Raw genomic sequence first — 19,577 nt, 5'->3', positions numbered from 1 at the left:
GTGTAATGTTGAAGCATACTGTGATAGAAAATGTGTAATAAATCTAAAGGTGTATAATAGAAAAACATACTCATTGTTAGATACAATGAGTCTGCTACCCTGTCCGCAGATTTGCTCCAAAAATATGTCAGATAAATTTAAAATGAGTGCTGGAGGTTGATTTATACATAGAGCTTCATCATGATTCAGCTTTGATCTCACTTGTCTGTTGTTGATGAGGGAGTTCTGCTCACAAAAGTATAGCCACTATGGCCTGAAACACACCCTTACATGCAGTTCAGCTTTCAGACGTGTCATCATTTTCATGTTAAAAATATGAAAACATCACTGTGTCTTAAACCCCTCAACCTTTTCCAGGTGGCACCTCAGCTATGCGTAAGGAGGTGATCCGGAATAAAATCCGCGCTGTGGGAAAAATGGCCCGGGTCTTCTCAGTTCTCAGGTCTGTCATTAGCATTGTGTGTAAATTCCATGCTTCTTTTTGCCATGATAATGCTTGGACTGGAAAAGGTGTCTCTACGCACACACATGGATCTTAAGGAGCTTGTTGTGGAAGGGCGTCAGAATACAAAAAAAAATAATTTGCAGGTCACCACAGAGCCAGCAAGTGTTGGTGAAATGAAGTCAATTGAGTGCAGAATAAAGAGCTGGTTCAAAACACAATGTTGGCCTGCTAGGATTAATGAGGTGGCACGAGATGAGTCACGATGCACCTAGACTGTATAATGACATTATTCCAGATTAATGCTGTTGCTGCTGCTAGCCTGCTGCATAGCTGCAATTGTGTGGGAAGTAGAGCAGCAGTCTTTCAGACCTTTTTATTTTTTCTGCAAAGGTAATAAATGATATTCGTTACCCATAGTTTCTTTTGACTCTATATGAAGATAAAGGAACTGGAGATGACTGTGTTGACACAAATCTTTACACTGATCACCGAACCAATACTTAAAAATATGGCTCCAGGTTCTAAAATTGTGTTGGTGGTGACCCACTTACAAAACCAGGACACATGTTAGTTGTTTGGCTGGAGGCCTTTCAAGCTGCCAGTCTATCAGTCAAGCAGTGAGTGAGTGGGCACAGATTAAATATCCAGTGATGATCGAACTTGTGACCTTTAGTTACAGACAGCTTTGTAACAGACAGGTGCAACCCTGCTCACTGAAATGTAATCTGTGTGTGTGTGTGTGTGTGTGTGTGTTCCTCATGTGTCTTTGTTTTGTTTGTGGACCAGGGAGGAAAGTGAGAGTGTGTTAACGCTCAAAGGCCTCACCCCAACTGGAACTCTTCCGGTGGGAGTGTTGTCAGGGGGAAAGCAGACTTTACAGACCGGTAAGTGTGTTTTATATTTAATAAATTGCTTACAATTCTTTCTAGTTGCTATTTAGCACAACTTAGACTCCCACAGACATTTCCTCACTCTTGTGACCAGTCCTGTTTTTTCACAACACAGGCACGAGGTGGTGTTACATGATCTGTTCTTTTTCTAGTGTAGGATTACAGAAGAATTCACAGTAACATGATAAGAGGTTCCCGCTTGAATAAGGAAATAATTAGATAATGCACTTATTTAAGTCTTTGTTAGTGAGGAAACGGTCAATGTTTTAAAGTAAAACCTCCCAGTACTTCTAAAGCTAACAGTTTGTGATTGTGTAACCCACCCTAAAAAAGTAAAGTGTTGAATAATGTCTTACCACTTTGTGTGCCAGACTTTTTTTCTTGGCAGGGAGTTGTAGCTTATCTTCAGTCAACCTAACTGTTTCCTGTCTTTATACTGAGTTAACCAGCCCAGTACATACTAAGTGGTATTGATATTTTGTCACCTTATACAAAGCTTGATTGTTTCATCTTTGATAGCAGGTGCAAACACACAACAGGGCCACCCTGTCTCTTTAAGCTGAAAAAAATTGAATTGTGGGAAATACGTCAATGTCTAAGTGAGACAGAGAGTGGGCAATTCCACTTTTCTGTTTAATTGTCAGTGCATATTGCAGTTTTGATGATGGAGGAGCTTTGTGAAGACCAGCTTCCCTGCTCTGCTAGTCTTTTTGAAACATTATAGATCAATGATCAATGGCTGCGTGCCTGCCACAGGAAGCACTGGCTAGACTTAGATGAAAGCCCCCTCACCTCCATGAAGCAGAAAGTTTTCAGTCTGAGCTTTGGGCTGACTGGTCAGGGAGGTCACCTGAAAGTTGCCGCTGACCCTCTGATCTAAAGGTCAACACCGCGGCCTTGCCCGCCAGAAAACATGCTGGGAGCCATGCTTTGCCACGCTGGAGGCTTCCTGAAGTTGCCCAGCAATCGAAGGAGAAGCCACATGTTATGACCTTTTGGAGAATGTCACTGTCCATGTTCGCTCTCAAGCTGCAGCTTTCAGATCATCCTGGGCAGTTCTAACAAAGACGGGAGGTGTTTGTGTGTTTCTGTTCATTTCTCGTTGGTTAATCCAACGCCACTGCACCTCGTCAAGTGTGGGAGGTGATTTTGTTTTCCTGTTTTTAATTGAATTTAACTGAAGCTGTGTAAAGGAGTGTGTCTACATGCACATCTGCCTGGGTTTGTGCACCTCAGCTCAGCTGTATGAACGCCTCATCCTGCTGGTCATTGTTGCCTATCTCGCTCCAGCCTTAGACTCTTAGTCCTCAGCCAAATCCCCCCTCAGCTGTCCACACCTAAGTCCTCATGACTCTTTAACACCAGCATCATCTTAAATCTCCAACAGGCTTCTTTCACTCTAACCTTCCCACCCACTCACTAACATGTTCTGATGACATTTTACAGCTGCTGTGAATTGTGGCCCCATATGACTGCCAGGGGCCTGTATTACGCCATCTGTTTCTGCTGTTGATTACACTTGGGTCTACAGTTTACTGTTTATTTGCTGTCTCTGGCTGCTTTGATGACTCCCTTTTTTTTCCCCCCTCCTTCCTCAACTCCCATTAACCTAGCTACCATTGAGGCAGCTAAAGCAAAAGGTACGCATTGGCTGTGTGGTTCAAATCTCAATGTCTGTGTTTTGTGTGCGTTATTCACTTTTTAAACAGCCCCACTCGTAAAATGTTCCCACTTTTATTATATCACTGGTTTCCCTTTTACTGTAAACTGTGTCCCTTTATGCTGGTTGCTCTTGCATAATCAGTGTCTGTCAATCACACTGGTTCTTCCAGTGTAAAAATAGATGAGATGAACATAACATGAATTGAAATGAATCTTACAAACAATAATTACTGCTTTTTGTTGCATCAATTATAAGAGGGTCAAAGTAGTACATTTCAGCTTATTATTAGACATCCTAAAACCTGCTACACAGGGGTTTTGTAGTTAGTTATATTGATTGGGTTTAGGACCTGGCTTGTCGCTTATTGATGAGAAGTCTCAGGCTGTGGCCACATAGGCTTTTCTTGCCAAGTGTGGCTCCCCACACATAGAAAAGCCTGCTAAGACCTGGCTAAGATAAAACCAGGGACATCCCTGCCTGGGATATTTTCAGACACTAATCCTGTTACACCGTTTGGCTGTTGCTACACTGTCTGCCCCTTCTGGTTGATAGTAATGGTTGCTGGATCAGTCAGGATAAATGCTTATTTTTGTCAAATCTGTAAAATGTAAAAGATTTAGTCGAGGTGGATTTGGTGCAGGGCACATCAACAGATAAGGTGCACAGATAACAGAGCGAAGTTGCTCTAGGTTTGTCAGAGCACAGAGGTTCTCAGACACCTTTGATGACACATAAACTACAAATTCTTTGCACATTATTTAACTATTACCTAAACTTTAAGCTACATAAAGATATTTTAGCTGATAATTTCAAAATTTAACTATGAGATTTACTTGAAGCTGATTTTTCAGTCAATAACTTATTACGTATTCTATTATGTAACTATTAATTATACTATTTGCTAATTATTTAACTACTAGCTTCAACATGCGACTCTTCCTTTCAGCTTACTGATAACCATTATATTTCGCTAGAATTGTTTTAACATGTGTAAGAGTTGCTTTCAGTTAATTACATTCAAATTGCATAACCATTACATATAACTATAATCACAACCACAATATGTAATCATTACTTTTTGCAAACTGTCAACAATCACTCATCTATGACATTAACTATTTGATCATATGATCTTTATTCATAGCAAATTATTGGAGTAATTATGACAATGCATGTATGTCATTATTTTGGCAGTTTAATGTTTCACATTGACACAGCAGAAGCATTGTGGGAGTTAAATATTTGACTTCTCAACAATAATAGATGTATATATTGTCTTTGATGGAATCGTAATTATTTTCACAGATATCTGGTTGTGCAAGAGTAGCCTTGTTTTGAAATAATCAAAAATACATCGTAAAATCTGAGTTTTCATTCATGTTTAACTTGACAACTTAAATGACTGAAGAGTATATCTGAGCAGTCCTTTACAAGTTTGCTTCTCATTTGCACACGTTCTCTGTCTGGTTTCCTTGGCTGTTTCCGGACGTTACCGTAAGTCCACAAAGTGTGAGGTGTTTTATTGTTGTAGCTTGTCCCACTGGTGTTTCCACACTAGAAGTCATTGTTTACCTGTGCATGTGCTGTATTCAGACCGTCTGTACTGTGCTAGGCAGATAATGTGTTTCGTGCATATCAAATGAAATTCCTCAAGGAATCCAGTTTGATTGTGGCTAAGCAATAGAGTTAACAGCAAGTACTCGCTGTGACGTAGGGTTACTGCTCAAAGGTGTCCAGCTTCTAACGGTTTTCTTTCCGGTGTTTCTTTTGCCCCTTAGCCATTCAAGGCTTCTCTCCCACGAGGAAAATCCGGAACTTTGAGGAGGCACGCGGTCTGGACCGAATAAACGAGAGGATGCCACCGCGCAAGGACGGCCAGCAGCCAGATGGAACCACGATCAACACCAACACCCCCAACAAGAACGGTACTGATGGATAAGCAACAGAACCCTTCCATCTTCACACGGCCCACACCACCTGACTCATAGCCCCCAACCCCACTCTCTCTCTCTCTCTCTCTCTCTCGCTCTCTTTCTCCCACTCTCTGTCGCTCTTTCTCTGTCTGTCTCCTCTGCTGAAGCTGCCTGTCCATCTTCTGCTTGCCCACAGTTGGGCGGACAACAGAAGCATCACAGACACGTCAGTGGATAAAAACAAAAGGAGGCCACAGTGCTGGGAAAAACACTCGATATGATTATTCTGGGGCTAAAACTTCTCTTATTTATTAAAGATTAAATATATTAGATATATATTGTGTAATAGCAATCAAATATCAAATTATTGATTGAAAACATTATACAACTGTTCAGCTATTGACTGTACAACTTATACATGTCAAAATGATGAGGGAAAAAATAATTTTATAAATTTGAGTTGAAACATAGGCGAAGCCCTTGTTATCTTAGACTTTTAGCCACTTTAAGTTTTTTAATTGTTGTTCTCCATGTATTTGATAAGGGAAAAGTACAAATACTGTAGCCTCAATAGTCCCAATCGGATCATACAAGGTCCATATAGGCACTTGAGGTTCATACAGTGCAGTGTATGCTTATATGTATGTCAGTAAACATATGAATTATATATATGTATTGAGGGGTTGGAAAAAAAAAGAAGGGAAGTAAATCCCATCAGATTAATATTAATTGAGAGATGACAAAGATGACAAATGAGCATTTTATACTTAAAGCAGAAATTTAATGAAGACCTATAGTCTTATTTATACATTTTAAATGAATCCCCCAAAGATGCTGAATGGATGTTTTTTTCTTCAGTATTTTGTTCGCTTTAAGAGTGTATTCTGTAATTTGTAAAGGACACTGTTGAAGTGAAGGATTATGTGCAATGATAGTTTGTGTTTCTGGCTGTCCTGTGCTGGTTACGAAACGTGTTCGCAAGATGGCAGCTAGGATGTTCTCGCTCCGCTAAACCAAAAGAAAAGAAGAAAAAAAAGGGACACACACACACATACAGCATGTCTCGCTCTGTCACTGCAGTCAGCACTGTCTACTGATTTCATTGGAAGCACTTTTTCTTCCTCAAACGTTGGGTAAACCAACCTCTTCAGTGCTGAGCGCCGTGCAACAAGATAAGGACAACAACACACAAAAAGGACAAGTTTTACTCTTTGGACAAGAAACTGCCGGCCATACTGTCCTCAACACAGACTAATGTTCATTACTGCGTAGGAATTTCAGTGTACTTAACAGAATAATGACAGTTTGATTTGATGTTTTATTGTAAAACACTAAAAAAAAAAAACAGGGTGTGCTTCGGGAGTTTTGCTTTGTTTCTAAAGCCGTATTATTGTCTCCATCTGCTGTTGATTATACAGTATGCAGATTTTCTTGAATTGTGATAACCGTGCGTATCAAATAAGGGAAACATTTGACTTTCAGTGAAATGACAGCATTGTACCAGGACACAATGGACTGAGTCATTCCCCTCGGCAGGGATGATGCTATAAAAGGTACCACCACCAACACGCTAACAGCTGTCTGTCAAGGCCTCACAGTACTGTAATCATCTCACGCCTGTCTGACTCACATACATGGTATCTTATTTTTACAACTCGTGGTCACACCAAAATGGGGAATCATGCTGAGATTGCTAGTGCATATATATATATATTTCTCTCTCCTCCTCTTCACAGGCACTCCCAGCCCTTTAAAACCTGCTTTTTTTCAAGGACATACAAAACTGACTCTACTGGTGCTTCGACACACCTGACTGTAATTCTGTTGTCTTTTTGTCACACAAGAAAAAGAGGGAGAGATAAGCTTTAAACTTGCTATTTTCTTGTGAATTAAGTCCTTTATCTGATGTTTTTTTGTTTTAAAAAGGCAGTTGTGCTCATGTGCCATGCCACTTTCTTCACACGTCGAGATCCACGTGTGTGTGTGTGTGTGCATGTGTGTGTGTGTGTGGATGGTGAGTCAAGCCAGGAGCTAAATGACTAAACAATAAATTTCGGTAATCTTCAATATCCTTAAAAAAAATTTCCAACATGTTGTTTGCTGTTATGTTCAGTTGTTTTCTGGGGAAGCTTCCTAAAGATTAAGTATTCGGGTTTACATTCATAACTGTGATGTTGAAATTTGTTTTAAGGCTTTATTGGGTGAGCCATACAGTATACTGACCTCCTGTTAGGTCCCATACATATCTCGCAGAATGTAAAAAAAAAAAAAAAATGTTGTTCATCAAAAATCTTATACTAGCTGTAAAAAGGTGAAAAAATGTACCGTATTTGTCATGCAAGGCCATGAAATCTTTTACGTAGTTGTATCACTTGGGGGGAAAAAAAATAAAATTAAAATACAGTGTTTTATTTGACTCATCTTGTTTATGTCAGTGTATTTAAAACTGCTTTTTAGGCTATTGACGGTCCTACAGTGATCAAATCATGTCACCTGCATTGCTGCCCCCTACAGGGCTTTAGAAGAAAGACACCAACAAAAAGAAACGTATATCAATGTTTAATTAAAAAAATCTTTTACAGAGTATAAAATTACAAATTATTTTTGCTTTAATTATGTTACCTTAAGTTTCTCTTTCAAAACTTGTCAGAGCAGCGACTTGTGAATGTGCATTTTATCATTAGAAGGTGAATCCCTGCTATTGTGTCCATGCAGACTTATCTACAGGGCCACAAGCTGCATAAGCACTGTGTGAGAAGTGAAGAGGTACATTCCAGCCAGCACTTGTAAAATTTAAAAAGAATACAAAAACAAGCAAATGTGCAAAGGTATTGAGGGAAAAAAACAAAGGTGCATGTATGGGCTGTTTTAGGAGTTTAAATTGAGGCAACTGGACTCAAGGATTGTTTTTTTTTTGAAGACGTTTCTATCAAACGATGTATGATAGCATCCACAGATATATGTATGGGTTTGTATTTTACATTGACAACACCTATGTGTCTGTGTTATTTACAGTTGTCTTTCAGACAGTATGCAATAAATTTGGCGTTAACCCCTTTTAACCCGGAGCTGTTCAGGCAGCTGTGAAACCTCAGTCACAGGCCTGTTTAAGTCAGCCACCTGACTTAACAAAGCACCAGACATGGTTTTTTAGATGCAACATTTACAGTCATCTGAAATGTTTTGGCTAGCATCATATAATTTCTCAGTGCTATATGTGAAATCTAGACACTGAGCTGTTTTACATTATGTACATGTTCACACAGTGAACTCGAGACAAGCAGCAGTGGCTCTGCATAAAAAAATCTATTTACAAGAATCATGTCAGAATTTGCTGAATCTCAAGTTTTGCTGATGAACTTTAAATAATCTATAATGAAAGCATTTTAAAATTATGCTGATGGAATGTGTGAAATTGCTCACTCATTTCACAGCATTTCGATCTAAAATCGTTGTTTGAGTGTCAGTATAACAGCAGTTATAACTGAGTTAGTACGGCCAGTGTCAGAGAAAGCTAATCAGACCAGATCAGGATATTTTTAAGGGTGAAAAAACATCATGAAATATTGACATTGAAAACTCTCACAGATTTTTCTATTATTGTGAAAAAAAAAAAGATATGGCTTACATTTAGGGCCAGAGTCTATACTACCTGTGCTACCCGACGTAATAAAAAGTGGCCTTAAAACAAAAAGACTGGTCCTCAGTGTGATGCCTGACAGAGCACTGTAAACTGCAACATAATGTAATAATGACACCATTTTGCTCCTCTGGATCACCAGCAGCTTCTCACTGAGGACAGTAGGTCACTCATAGTTGGCACCATGTGAGACATCACACCTTAGGTGGAGGTACTGGCCTCAGAGCCTAGTGGACAAAAAGAGATGGATTAATACAAAATATTAACAGGTAAATATCATTATAGCAGAGAGGGAGTTACCTGACGTGCGTTGCTGTAGTAGTAGTTCTGGTTTGTGGGTTTGGGTCTGTTCCCTGCTGGAGGCGGTGGAGGAGGAGCTCCTTTTGGTTTGACTACCAACCTAGGATAACAGCTGTTCTTAGTAATTGTACTTTGACATATTGCAGCTTTACAAAGTGTCTTCCATTGCATTACCTGTCCGACTGACATGTGTTGACTGGGTACCTGCCCTGTGCTCACGTGTGGAGTGGAGCTGGGTGTCTGCTTCTGTGTGTACTGTTATGCAAACAAAGGGTTTAAGCTGTGTGTACTCAGTGTAGTCACACCAAGAAGGATTTGTGCAGCGATTACTTACGTGGGTAATGTGGGACTCTGTCGTTTTTTCCAGATGAACCCCACCGCACCAGCTATGACACCTAAAAGCACTAGAATAACTGTCACCACAATGGCAGCAGTCGCTCCTGCAAAAGGGGGAGTAAAGATTGTGTTTTGGTGAGGCAGTGCAACATGGTGCATGTGTGTGTTATTGAAGACAGTGTGTAGACGGATCCTACCAGAAGAAAGAGCACTGAAGGCTTCATCTTGTGAATCACAGCGAGGAGGCAACCAGCCTGGTTCACATTGACACTGACTCTTGTGGTTACACACCTGGAGAGCAAAATGATGTTTGTAAGACACAATTTTAATGGAAGGAAACATCAAAGCCTGTCTATAAAAACTGTCGTTCCAAAGTTGAGGTGTCCTGATGGCAAAAGCCTGGTGTCCTTTAGACATTAACCTCCATTTTGAAAACTAAAAATGAAAAATGAGCTCTAACAGCGGGGTTAGTGGTGTGTACTCACAGCGTGGCCGGGGCAGTTAGCTGAGCAGTTTACGTTTCTGTAAGCCGTCGCTAGATCCACACACTGATTCTGGCTGCACACCTTGAAAAGTGGCACAAACATGTACACTCAGGTTTAATTCTGCAACACGTGGATGATTTCTCAGTTGTCTGTAGATGATTAAAACCGTTACCTTTGCTTCTCCACATATAGTCCCTGTGTCCACCTGGCCATAGTCTTTGGTGTAGTCATCAAAGAAAGCTGCCTTGCATTCTCCGAACCGGACCATACGGCCGTAGTTTGGGCTGTCAATACCATTGTGGCAGAAGAGCTTCCCACAAAGCACGTCTCTGCAAAGAGAAGGAGGGTTTGTTTGCTTTTATTTCTGAGTCAACTTATTCAAGAAAAAAAACTTTTGCACCTTGACTCACTGTCGCTGACAGGGGAAGTACTGGTCTTTCTCACGTCTGCAGAAAGCGTAGTAGACTCCTCTGGTGTTCTGGTCGTAGCAGTACTGTCCGCCCTCTGTAGCAGCTGAGGGGATGACATGAGCAGTAACTTTTAATGTCATTTCAGATTACAGGATGTTAAGTAGAACAGGTCACATGAAAGAAGAGGCCACTCACATGCTCCGTACATCTTGATGCATTGGTTCGACCTCTGTGGACACTTGCCATCGTAGCAGTATCCCCGGCCTTTATCACACAGCAGCCCGTTCACAGCGAACACATCCTCAGGACAGGTGGCGCTCTTCCCATCACAGTACTCTGCCAGATCACAGTCATCCTGCTTCCTGCGGCACTCCCTGGAGCGAGGTGAGATCTGTGTGGAACAAGGTAACACAGTTTATTTATGTAAATATATTTATGTAATATTTTCAACAGGCATTTAACGCTGCCACACAAATTGTTTTGTTGGAATAAGACATGTTTGGAGGGATGAAAACACTTTATTAGGAGTGTTTAGGAGGAGTGTGAAGATTATACTGTTGTTGAATATTTTATTAAGCACTACTGGTTGTGTTCACTACACTAATAAAATGCTGTTTTATTATATTGCTTTGCAATCGATGATTATTTCCTCTTCTGATCTATTTTTAATGTTGCAAATGTCCACTAGAGGGCTGTAGCTGAGTGGATGTAGGGATTTCATATTGACTCACCTTACAGTTGTCGCAGCACTCGCCTTCAGCACACTGTGAGCCCTCCGTCAGGGTGCAGGTGGTGGCATTGCAGCACGGGTTGGTGCACTCCTGAAAACATCAGGATTAACAAAACTCAGCTCTCTTTTTTTAATTAATCTTTGATCCCTTCTTCTTGTGTTTTTTGTTTTGAGAAAATATGAACTGGAAGTTTTTTTTACAATTTGGACATAATAAGCAAATGAAAATGCGCACTGTGCAAATTCATGTTTCAGTTCCTGGCTGTATTTTGCATGTTTTCTGTTACTCTATACTCTCTGACACACGTTTTCATTTCCTATAACATGTCCACAAAAATCTATTTTACGGAGTTGCTGCTGTAAAGCCCGTGACTTAAGGGTAGGACAGGGGGGAAGGGGGCTGGAGTTTGTGTTATGGATATGCTGAATACCTTTAGAGGCAACCACAGGTCGGAACACGACTGTAGAGAGGAATGTTCATCCAAGTAAAAATTGCAATTGTTGTTTAGGTGTTATATGATACATAAGGTGCAGTGGAAAACCACACACAGTGGTGTGTGTCTGTGCAAAAAAAATGCAAGTAAAATAATAAAATCTTAATAAAAGTATTGAACAACCCTCAGGACCCCCAGAACCTGCACAGGTACGTAATAAAAGATATATAAGAAAAAAGAGAGCTTTCTATTGGTCCATGAATGCACCAACTGAGATGGTGGAACTGTTGGAACATATGACCAAATCTGCCTCAATTAAAATTTCCCTCAAGACAAAAAATGTTCACTGCCAACATTTTCTGAGAAAAAAAAAAAAAAAAAATGTAGGCCTACTTCTCACCACAGCTAGGAAGCCATGAGAGACACCCTTGTCTCACTTCTAATGCTCACATGCAGAATATTTAATATTTTTACATTTGTAACTGTACTGCAAAACACATGCTTGACTTCTTTCTACTTCTAACCTTTCTTGTGCTGTTTTCATAGAGGTGTTTTCATAGAAGAGACAATTGTAAGTGTGTAGTATCTAATGGTAATCTGTTCTCGTGGTGTATGTAACAAACGTGATGTATGTAAAAATACTTTTCTTAGTCTATACATTGTATGTGCCAGGATGCTAACAGACGTTGTTTTAAGAGTTTAGATCAGTTCACTCTGAAAGACTTCCTAGAAGAATGTGTCGGTGCATGTCAGGTTGCATCAGACTGAGGTACCTCAGGACAAAAAACTTCAGTCATGAAAACAGTGCTATGCATTTTAGTCTCAGAAAATAATAGCTGTGGGGAAGACTGTGTGTCAGACTGGAGCGTGCACAGACAGTTTTTAATAGTTGAACAATCACAGCATTAATCATATTGTGATGAGTATAGGTTTGTGAAAATATCCAAAACAAAGTGAAATGCTGCATATCTGTGTTGAATGAGTGCTTTGATAGCGTATTTACCGCCACAGTTCCACAGTCGCATTGCTCTCCACTTTCCACAAAACCGTTCCCACAGACTGCAGGAGCCACCAGACCCCTGTAGTCTGGTTTGTTCAGCAGACAGCTGGGGCTGCGTTCTGTCAGATATTTTTCATAGTTGTTGCTGCTGCAGCTGCTGAAGGACCGAGGAATGTTCCAGCTGAAGGAAAGCACATTTGACCCAATTAGCATCAAAGTTCTTTGAAATTAAATTACACTGATGTTTTATACTATGATTCTACACTGCTTTAACTACATTAGGTCTTTAATATGTACCACAGTAATGACTTTTTAACCTGTCATCTGAGGTGAAGTATAACTCCTTAGAGCTAGCAGCAATCTCACAAACTGAACAGGTACGGTAAGTCAATTGTGTCTAAAACTGCAGTTCCTCAGCCTACCACTTGAGGCTGGCTCCAAGGTGAGTCAATTCCCATAGACCCCCATGAACCTTACAGCAGAAATAAACACCCTTCCATCCATTGTATTCTACTTATCTGGGGTTTGGTTGCAGGGACAGCTCAGGCCCCCTCCCCCCAGTTACCTCCTCCAGCTCCTCCACTGGGGGTACCAAAGTGTTCCCAGGGCAAGGAGAGATATAAGCCCTGAGGTCTCCATGTAGATGGACATGCCTGAATCATCTCACCAGAGGCATATGAATGAGGAACCCTAACCCAAACCATCTCAACACATGGAGGAGCAGCACTCTACTATGAACTGTTCCTGGTTGACAGAGCTCCTCAGCCTATCTCTACCACTAAGAGAGATTCTAGTCACACTGTGGAGGAAACTCATTTCAGCAGCTTCTTCTTTCAGTCACAACCCTTAACAACCGGTGAGTAGGAAGGTAGATTGACCAGTGAACTAACTTGAACTTGAACAGACCACAGCTGAGCCCACACGTGTTGACAGCTCATCCTCAGCTGCAGACAAGATGTTTTTCGACTTTTTATCATTATTATTTTTATCTTTCCCGAAAAGTTGCATGACATCATAATGTAACTTGACTTAGCAGAGTTAATATCAGCTGCCCTCCCTTATTCCAGTTTAACACAGATGACTTCACAGATAAGAAACTGGAAATACACTCCATAAACTACCAGTAAGAAGCAAATGAGCATCACTCTAACTCTAAAATGTGTAACTATACCAAACAAATGAGTCTTTTATCTGACCTATTTCTACAGAAGCACCTTTGGACTGAGGCTTTAGAACTTCTATTACCTGAGTGCTGCTGCCATAATGCAGCTCTCCCCAGTACAAGCACAGCTGCTGGAGTCGTCATGGTCCATGCCCAGGTTATGGCCCATCTCATGGGCCAGTGTCGCTCCGACTGCAATGGCACGGTCATTGTGATCCTGGGAGGTTAAAAAAGACACCTGTTACACCTGTCTGCTAGCCATGTTGTGATTGTCTGGATACAACAATGTTTTCAGTTTCTGTTCATTTCACATCACATCTGATTCAGAGAACCACAAGGTTGAGCACCTCACCTGTACTACCCCGACAGAATGACCGGAACACAGAGTCCCAATGAAAGCAAGACCTACAGTTGCTCCTTCAAAATCAATACCACTGCAAGAGAAGATGAGAAAATATTTTATAAACGTATGACTTTATCCATTTATTCCAATTAGACAGGCAGTCATTTGTTTGAAATGAAAAAAAAAATGCATGTCGAATTAGGGGAACCATGACTGCATCAGCAGCTCTGTGGGTTTCATTTGGTTACTTGCGTGGAAAGCAAAGACATGATAACAATGCTGCCACGAATCCACTGAGTTACAGATCTAAACAGGTACAGGTACGTATTTAATGGACAGTTGGCAGCTCTAATCATTTGACTTTCAAATACAGGTTTGTTCAACTTATCAAGGCATAGACCTGCCCACACACACACACACGTCTTCCTAATAACTGGAGTGATGCAAGTTTAAAGGCGGTTAGTGCTACCTTGAAACTGACTTCCCTGTTCTTTTCCAAAAATATTCACAAAGTCACATTTTGTGAGTGGTGAGGCCATTTGTACTCCAATGTGAGAATACACACGAGTTACACAAGTATTGTGTAGAAACCTTAGACTTTGAGTACATAAGGATCTGATGTATCAGTGGGGGGTAAACTTGGAAAATATGCTGCATGTTGACTAATTTGGGGCTTAGTGTCATTCAAACCTAATGAGATGTGCATTGTCGTGATTTTTCCTCGGCATCAGCTCAGAGTTCCTCCACGACATGAAAGCGTTGAGATTGGCCCCGGCTGGAGGGGTCACAGATATCAAGTCGCTGCTGGACCAGATCTCCAGACCCACCAGAGCAATGAAGGTTTTCAGGGGCTTGTATACCTGCAGAAGATCACCAGGAAGAAACAATAAGGAGGAAGGTAACATCTACATTTCTTTTTTTAAATGTGCATATATGGCAAAATCCTTGACTAACCATGTTGACAAAGTTGACAATTTCAAACATCCTCTTTCTCAGAGCTGTCTGGTCTCTCTTCATCTTCTCATACTGAAACACCATGCCTTCATGTTAGATCACATCCTGTGGTGTCGGCAGTGGTTTCATTAGAAACACTGCCGACACCAACAGTGACTACACAAGGTTCATTTATACTATATAAATATATATATATATATTTGGTCTTGTGATTTACAAAAACGTGTACAAAAACAGGCAGAAGACTTCCTGTTGTCTTACCGCACGATTATCAGCAACGAGGAAGAGCTCAATGTATTTCTGCTGCTGAACAATGGAAATACCCTAAAAGGTCACAAAAATAGGAATGAGTCTAAATAATGTGTGGGCATTTCATCTGTAGATTTGCAACACTAATAAACTACCGCTGATCTGGAACGACTGCGGCTTGTTGGGGGTTCAAAGTCGTCACTCCAGCTGGTGTTGGTGACGCCGCACACTGCAGGTGTGAAGTTTTTCTCATTAAAAGTTGTCACTGCGTGATCACCCTCATCATCACTTGACAGGGGCTCGATCAGGTACCTCTGGGCAGATGTCCTGAAGTAACCCCTAAACAGAGACCATTCCAGTTAGACATTTAAGGCCTCCATATTATTATTTTACTTGGCTAAAAATTAAATATGTAGCTAGCAGCTATAATTGGAATAATAAAATAGCCACAGGAGGGTGTTTATGATCTTATCCTCTGCCACTGCCCACCACCAGCCTCCAAAAAGCCTGTGTGACACTGGCAGGAGGGTGTTTATGATCTTATCAACCTGCCCACCACCAGCCTCCAAAAAGCCTGTGTGACACTGGTACGAGAACTGGCTACTCAGCTAGTCTGCTGTTTTGTTTTTGAAGAGTTATGTATCATTTACTGTTTGCATTGATGACATCACTGCCATTGCTCACTGACTGCTGTGAGCTAAAACTAGGGCAGCTTATGCTACTCAGCTCACACATATTTTGTGACTACAGTTATGCTACCTGCGCAGCACATCAGACATCAGAATTTAGCCACTGACAACGTTCAGCAGTAAAACAGACTTATATGCAACATAGGAGATGATGAAGAAACAGCAAAAAATCAGGTTCTAGACATAGCTGCATTTGAAAGGTCTGTATCAACTACAAAAGTTACATGTTGTGAATGAATCCTCCTTACAGCCTCATCTCTACCTAAATTCAACCATAATGGATTATTATGTGTTATTACACAACAGCTCACCTGAGTCCATCACAAGTGCTGATACTAACAGATGACCTGCTGTCATTCACAATTCTGCCATGGTAGTAGCAGTGATCCTGTAAGAGTACGAGCATGAAATGAAAGACTGGGTTATTAAACAGGAAAATCGAAATCTATCTTTATCACATGTTTTTTTTACAGCATTTACTCTTAAACAACAAATGTTTCATAATATTTTGTCTGGTTTAAATGGAATGCTGGCATTTTATGATTGAGGAACTGAGACTCACAGATGCAGACACTTACAATGTCATGTGGCGCTGCAGTTACTTGAGTCCCATCATCGTTGTAGTAAGTCTCAGTGTAGTCTTTGGTGAGTAAGTCACTAATGACGACAGACAGATAAATGGAAATATGCACATGATTTACCTCACTAAAGTTGGAGACAAGGCAGAAAACATGAAGTCTCTAGTTGTGTAAGAAGTGGTTAAAAGTTTTTATCATGTCTTCCTTTTTTGTGAAAAGGGAAGTAAAACCAGGAAGTTGCTGTTAAACATTGTTTTCAACAATAACTAGATAAATGTTTCTTTACTTCCAGCTTTATGATTAAAATAATCATCCCAGTTTGATCTGAGTGACCATACCAATTGTTCATGTCAAGTAATAAATATGAAAAAAAAACTTACTTATTTTTCTCTAGTTGCATTTCAATGTCTTTTCCTCCCACAGTCATTACATACTTAATAGTCTCTGGTCTTAGGTGCTGTGGGAAAAAAAACAAATATTAAGTGTGAGAGCACAATATTTGCTACAAAGTCTTGTGACAGAATTTAAAAAGAAAAACCTGCCTCTGCATGTCTTTTTCTGACTGTGTGAATTCTGACAGGTCGAACCACTTCATAGTCCTTTGCCTCTTCAAACTCGTGACTGTGGCTTTCTGTTAAGACAAAACACACATTATATGAATCCAAATCCAATTTTGCATCTCTTATTGTGTGTGCGAGCAGAGTTTTGTTCAGAGCACAGTATATTGGCATGCAATAAATCATTATTGGCTCAGCCATTCACTCCTTATCTATAACAATACAACTCAATATTAGTGCCGCTTGTGGTCATCGTGAGGTAAAAGCAGCCACAGGGTGTATGACTGTGGGCATCTATATAACAGCCAGTGGTGGTGTCAGTCTTTGTGCAGGACACAAAGAGATGAAACGGATATCGGTCTTCTCATTTGACTAAGAAGATTTGGTTACCAACAGACAATCAATTATGGCTCCATAAGTCTTTGTTAAAATGTTGAAATGTTGAACATCTGCCTTATGTTTACTTAAAGTGTACGCAGGGGTCAGCATAACCCAACATATTTTCAGTACAGATTAAGGATGTCACTGTTATATCAAGTCAGCATATTAACATAGAAATAAAGATAAAGGATAATGGAACCAAGTTATGTGTGGAATCTCAGTCAGACTTTTCACTCAGCCCATCTGTACACTGAATGGCCCCATGAGTCTCTCTGCTTTAGCCTCTGGCTTAAGAGAAGTTCATTCCAAGAGAAAAAAACATGACATCTGTTACACATCAAGCGCCTGTATCTGCAGCTTTATGGAGAAAAACGCTAAGGTTATCGAGTAGATTGATGATATCTAAGCTCATAACAGACCACAGATAAGATGGCTGGGCTGATTGCTGCTGCTGCTGTGTGACCTCTGAAATCTCTGACAATTGTGTAACAAAGCTGTCCTGTAATCACAGGATTTTCTATTGTCTTTGTTTTGCATGACACGTTATTATGAAGTGTTTACAGTATCAGCACAGGATCTGCAGCTTCACCATGGAAGCTACATGTAAACTCTAAACATATGTGAACAGGAAAAGGGATATTCAACTTTCAAATCTAACATTTGCATAATAATTACCATTTGGAGATGTGCTTTATGACTTAAGCTTGTTTTGCAGAGGTTGTTGAAGCATTAAAAGCCAACTTCTGAGGGTTACCAAAATTGTCTAGATATGAATGGATGGATACACTGGATTCTGATCAGTGACAGAATATGGTGTGGGTTTTTTGGCTGCACTCTGATAAGCCTACAACATGCACTTATTCACAATAGCGCTCATTATCGTCACCACGGATACCAAACAGAATACACTGCAAAATATAGTAAGATTTACCTGCTGAAAACAGACTTGTCTGATTGTATACATGCTTATCAGTAATGCTATCATTAAAATTGTGCTTTAGCAACACAACAGTGTGGGTTAACACAGCATTTCTGTGTTTACTTTTATGGAAACCAAGCTGTCTATACAGCAGTTTATTGCTATATTTAGGCAGATAGATCAAACTAGTGATAAACCAGAGAGAACATTTTTGGTCTGCTGTCTGATTCCTTACTTGCCATATTAATAGGGACACTTCTGCATAAATTTATTCAGATCCTGATCTGACATCAGCTCTGATTCACCACAAACTGTTTCAGTCCATGCAGTATCGACTGATGTTTCAGATTTATTGGATGACATCCTGTCTCTCATCTTTGTCGGATGTTGTGTCACCAAAGTAAAGAAACAACTGTACTCCCCAAACTATGAAAGTGCCTTAAAGGAAATGACTACGTCCGTCTGAGTCACAGCTACCATGTGCCCATAGTAGCACCTGAGAGGGTGTTGGTTTGTTTGTAATCCAGCCCAGAAAGTGTGTCACAACAACAGCAGCGATGCGTTTTAAAGTAATTCCCTTACTTATCTTGTTTGGCTTATGAAGTATGTGTAGGTCGTGTTTACAATATAACAGCTATTAATTGTCAGGGAGGACTTTACACAAGAAGACACTAATCACGTTTCATGACTATGATCTCACGGAAGCTAAACATAATATAAAAACTTCATTTAATTCATGATATGCTTCAAAGCACTGCCTATTGCTCAGAAACCTACAATTTAAAGTGCTCTGAATAGAGCTAGCCTTTAGTTATTAATTAGCCACTGTGCTGAGTGGGGTAACAGTATCCAGTGACTTACCTGAGGGCTTGAGCGAAGCATTTAGGATGAGGACCCACAATAGGAGTGTTGGCGTCATTGTCCAAGTGCAGACAGTCACTGTAACAGAGCAGATCAGGCCCCTGATCAGGCTTTATACTGTCTACCTGCACACTGCAGTGCTGTTCTAGCGAGGCCACGCCTTGTCCTCCGGCCCCCCTGGACCTGTCATAGCCACTTCCTCATTGACAGCAGACTTAGAGCACGCTCCCAAAGCGGCCCAAACACGCCCCTGCTTCTCTTAAGGAATGCAGGAAGAAAACGGGTGTGTTGTGGTGAGAGGTTAACTTGCATTCTCCCATTACACACTTGTGTATTTATCAGCTGTAGCTTAGATTCAGCAGCAGTTTTAAATCTCCTACCTTTTTTCTTGGTTGAAATTTGTCTTTCTTCCTTTTTTTAAAGCCATAAATCAGCAGTTTGACTCATTGTGTGTTGTGGCTGAATGACTCACTAACACTACATCAGCCATATGGTAATTTCCGCACACACCACTTCTCACGCTGTCATCACCACCTCATAAAGTTTCTCACCATCTCTGCCAAATATAGACACTAAAAGTGAACTTCATCTGCAGCAGTGTTGATGCCTCTTCCTCTGCCTCTCCGTCCCTCTCCCAC

General features: G+C 40.6%; 2 protein-coding genes across 2 annotated transcripts in view; one reads left to right on the top strand and one right to left on the bottom strand.

Annotated features, from left to right (window-relative positions):
* Positions 1-6,305, top strand: part of LOC114441105 (serine/threonine-protein phosphatase 2B catalytic subunit gamma isoform-like) — a 34,175-nt gene extending 27,870 nt beyond the window's left edge. Inside the window, exons 15-18 of the mRNA XM_028413885.1 lie at positions 358-442; positions 1,232-1,329; positions 2,949-2,975; positions 4,777-6,305. Of these exons, the coding sequence (XP_028269686.1) occupies positions 358-442; positions 1,232-1,329; positions 2,949-2,975; positions 4,777-4,937 (371 nt within the window). The 3' untranslated portion in view covers positions 4,938-6,305. The remainder of the gene's footprint in view (positions 1-357; positions 443-1,231; positions 1,330-2,948; positions 2,976-4,776) is intronic.
* Positions 6,306-9,066: 2,761 nt separating this feature from the next.
* Positions 9,067-19,338, bottom strand: LOC114441104 (zinc metalloproteinase-disintegrin-like brevilysin H2a). Its single transcript, XM_028413884.1, has 21 exons — positions 19,320-19,338; positions 18,940-19,017; positions 16,764-16,852; positions 16,602-16,678; positions 16,222-16,300; positions 15,955-16,031; positions 15,110-15,293; positions 14,967-15,029; positions 14,706-14,777; positions 14,442-14,611; positions 13,761-13,842; positions 13,492-13,625; positions 12,250-12,427; positions 10,814-10,903; positions 10,278-10,473; positions 10,083-10,185; positions 9,845-10,001; positions 9,673-9,753; positions 9,385-9,478; positions 9,186-9,291; positions 9,067-9,106 (listed from the first exon to the last, which is right to left on the bottom strand). Exons 2-21 carry the CDS (start codon positions 18,995-18,997, stop codon positions 9,067-9,069), a joined length of 2,130 nt encoding a protein of 709 aa, XP_028269685.1. The 5' UTR covers positions 18,998-19,017; positions 19,320-19,338.
* Positions 19,339-19,577: the final 239 nt, after the last annotated feature.

The sequence above is a fragment of the Parambassis ranga genome, chromosome 9 (genome assembly GCF_900634625.1).
Source record: "Parambassis ranga chromosome 9, fParRan2.1, whole genome shotgun sequence".
NCBI classification, from domain to species: Eukaryota; Metazoa; Chordata; class Actinopteri; family Ambassidae; genus Parambassis; species Parambassis ranga.
Note: the sequence above shows the minus strand (reverse complement) of the source record. Positions and strands in the feature narration are given on the sequence as shown.

Coding starts and splice junctions, on each gene's coding strand:
- LOC114441104 (XM_028413884.1), bottom strand. CDS start 18,997: ATGACGCCAACACTCCTATTGTGGGTCCTCATCCTAAATGCTTCGCTC. Junction 16,679..16,763: donor TCAGAAAAAGACATGCAGAG/GCAGGTTTTTCT, acceptor TTTTTCCCACAG/CACCTAAGACCAGAGACTAT. Junction 9,292..9,384: donor CTTCAGTGCTCTTTCTTCTG/GTAGGATCCGTC, acceptor CCCCTTTTGCAG/GAGCGACTGCTGCCATTGTG.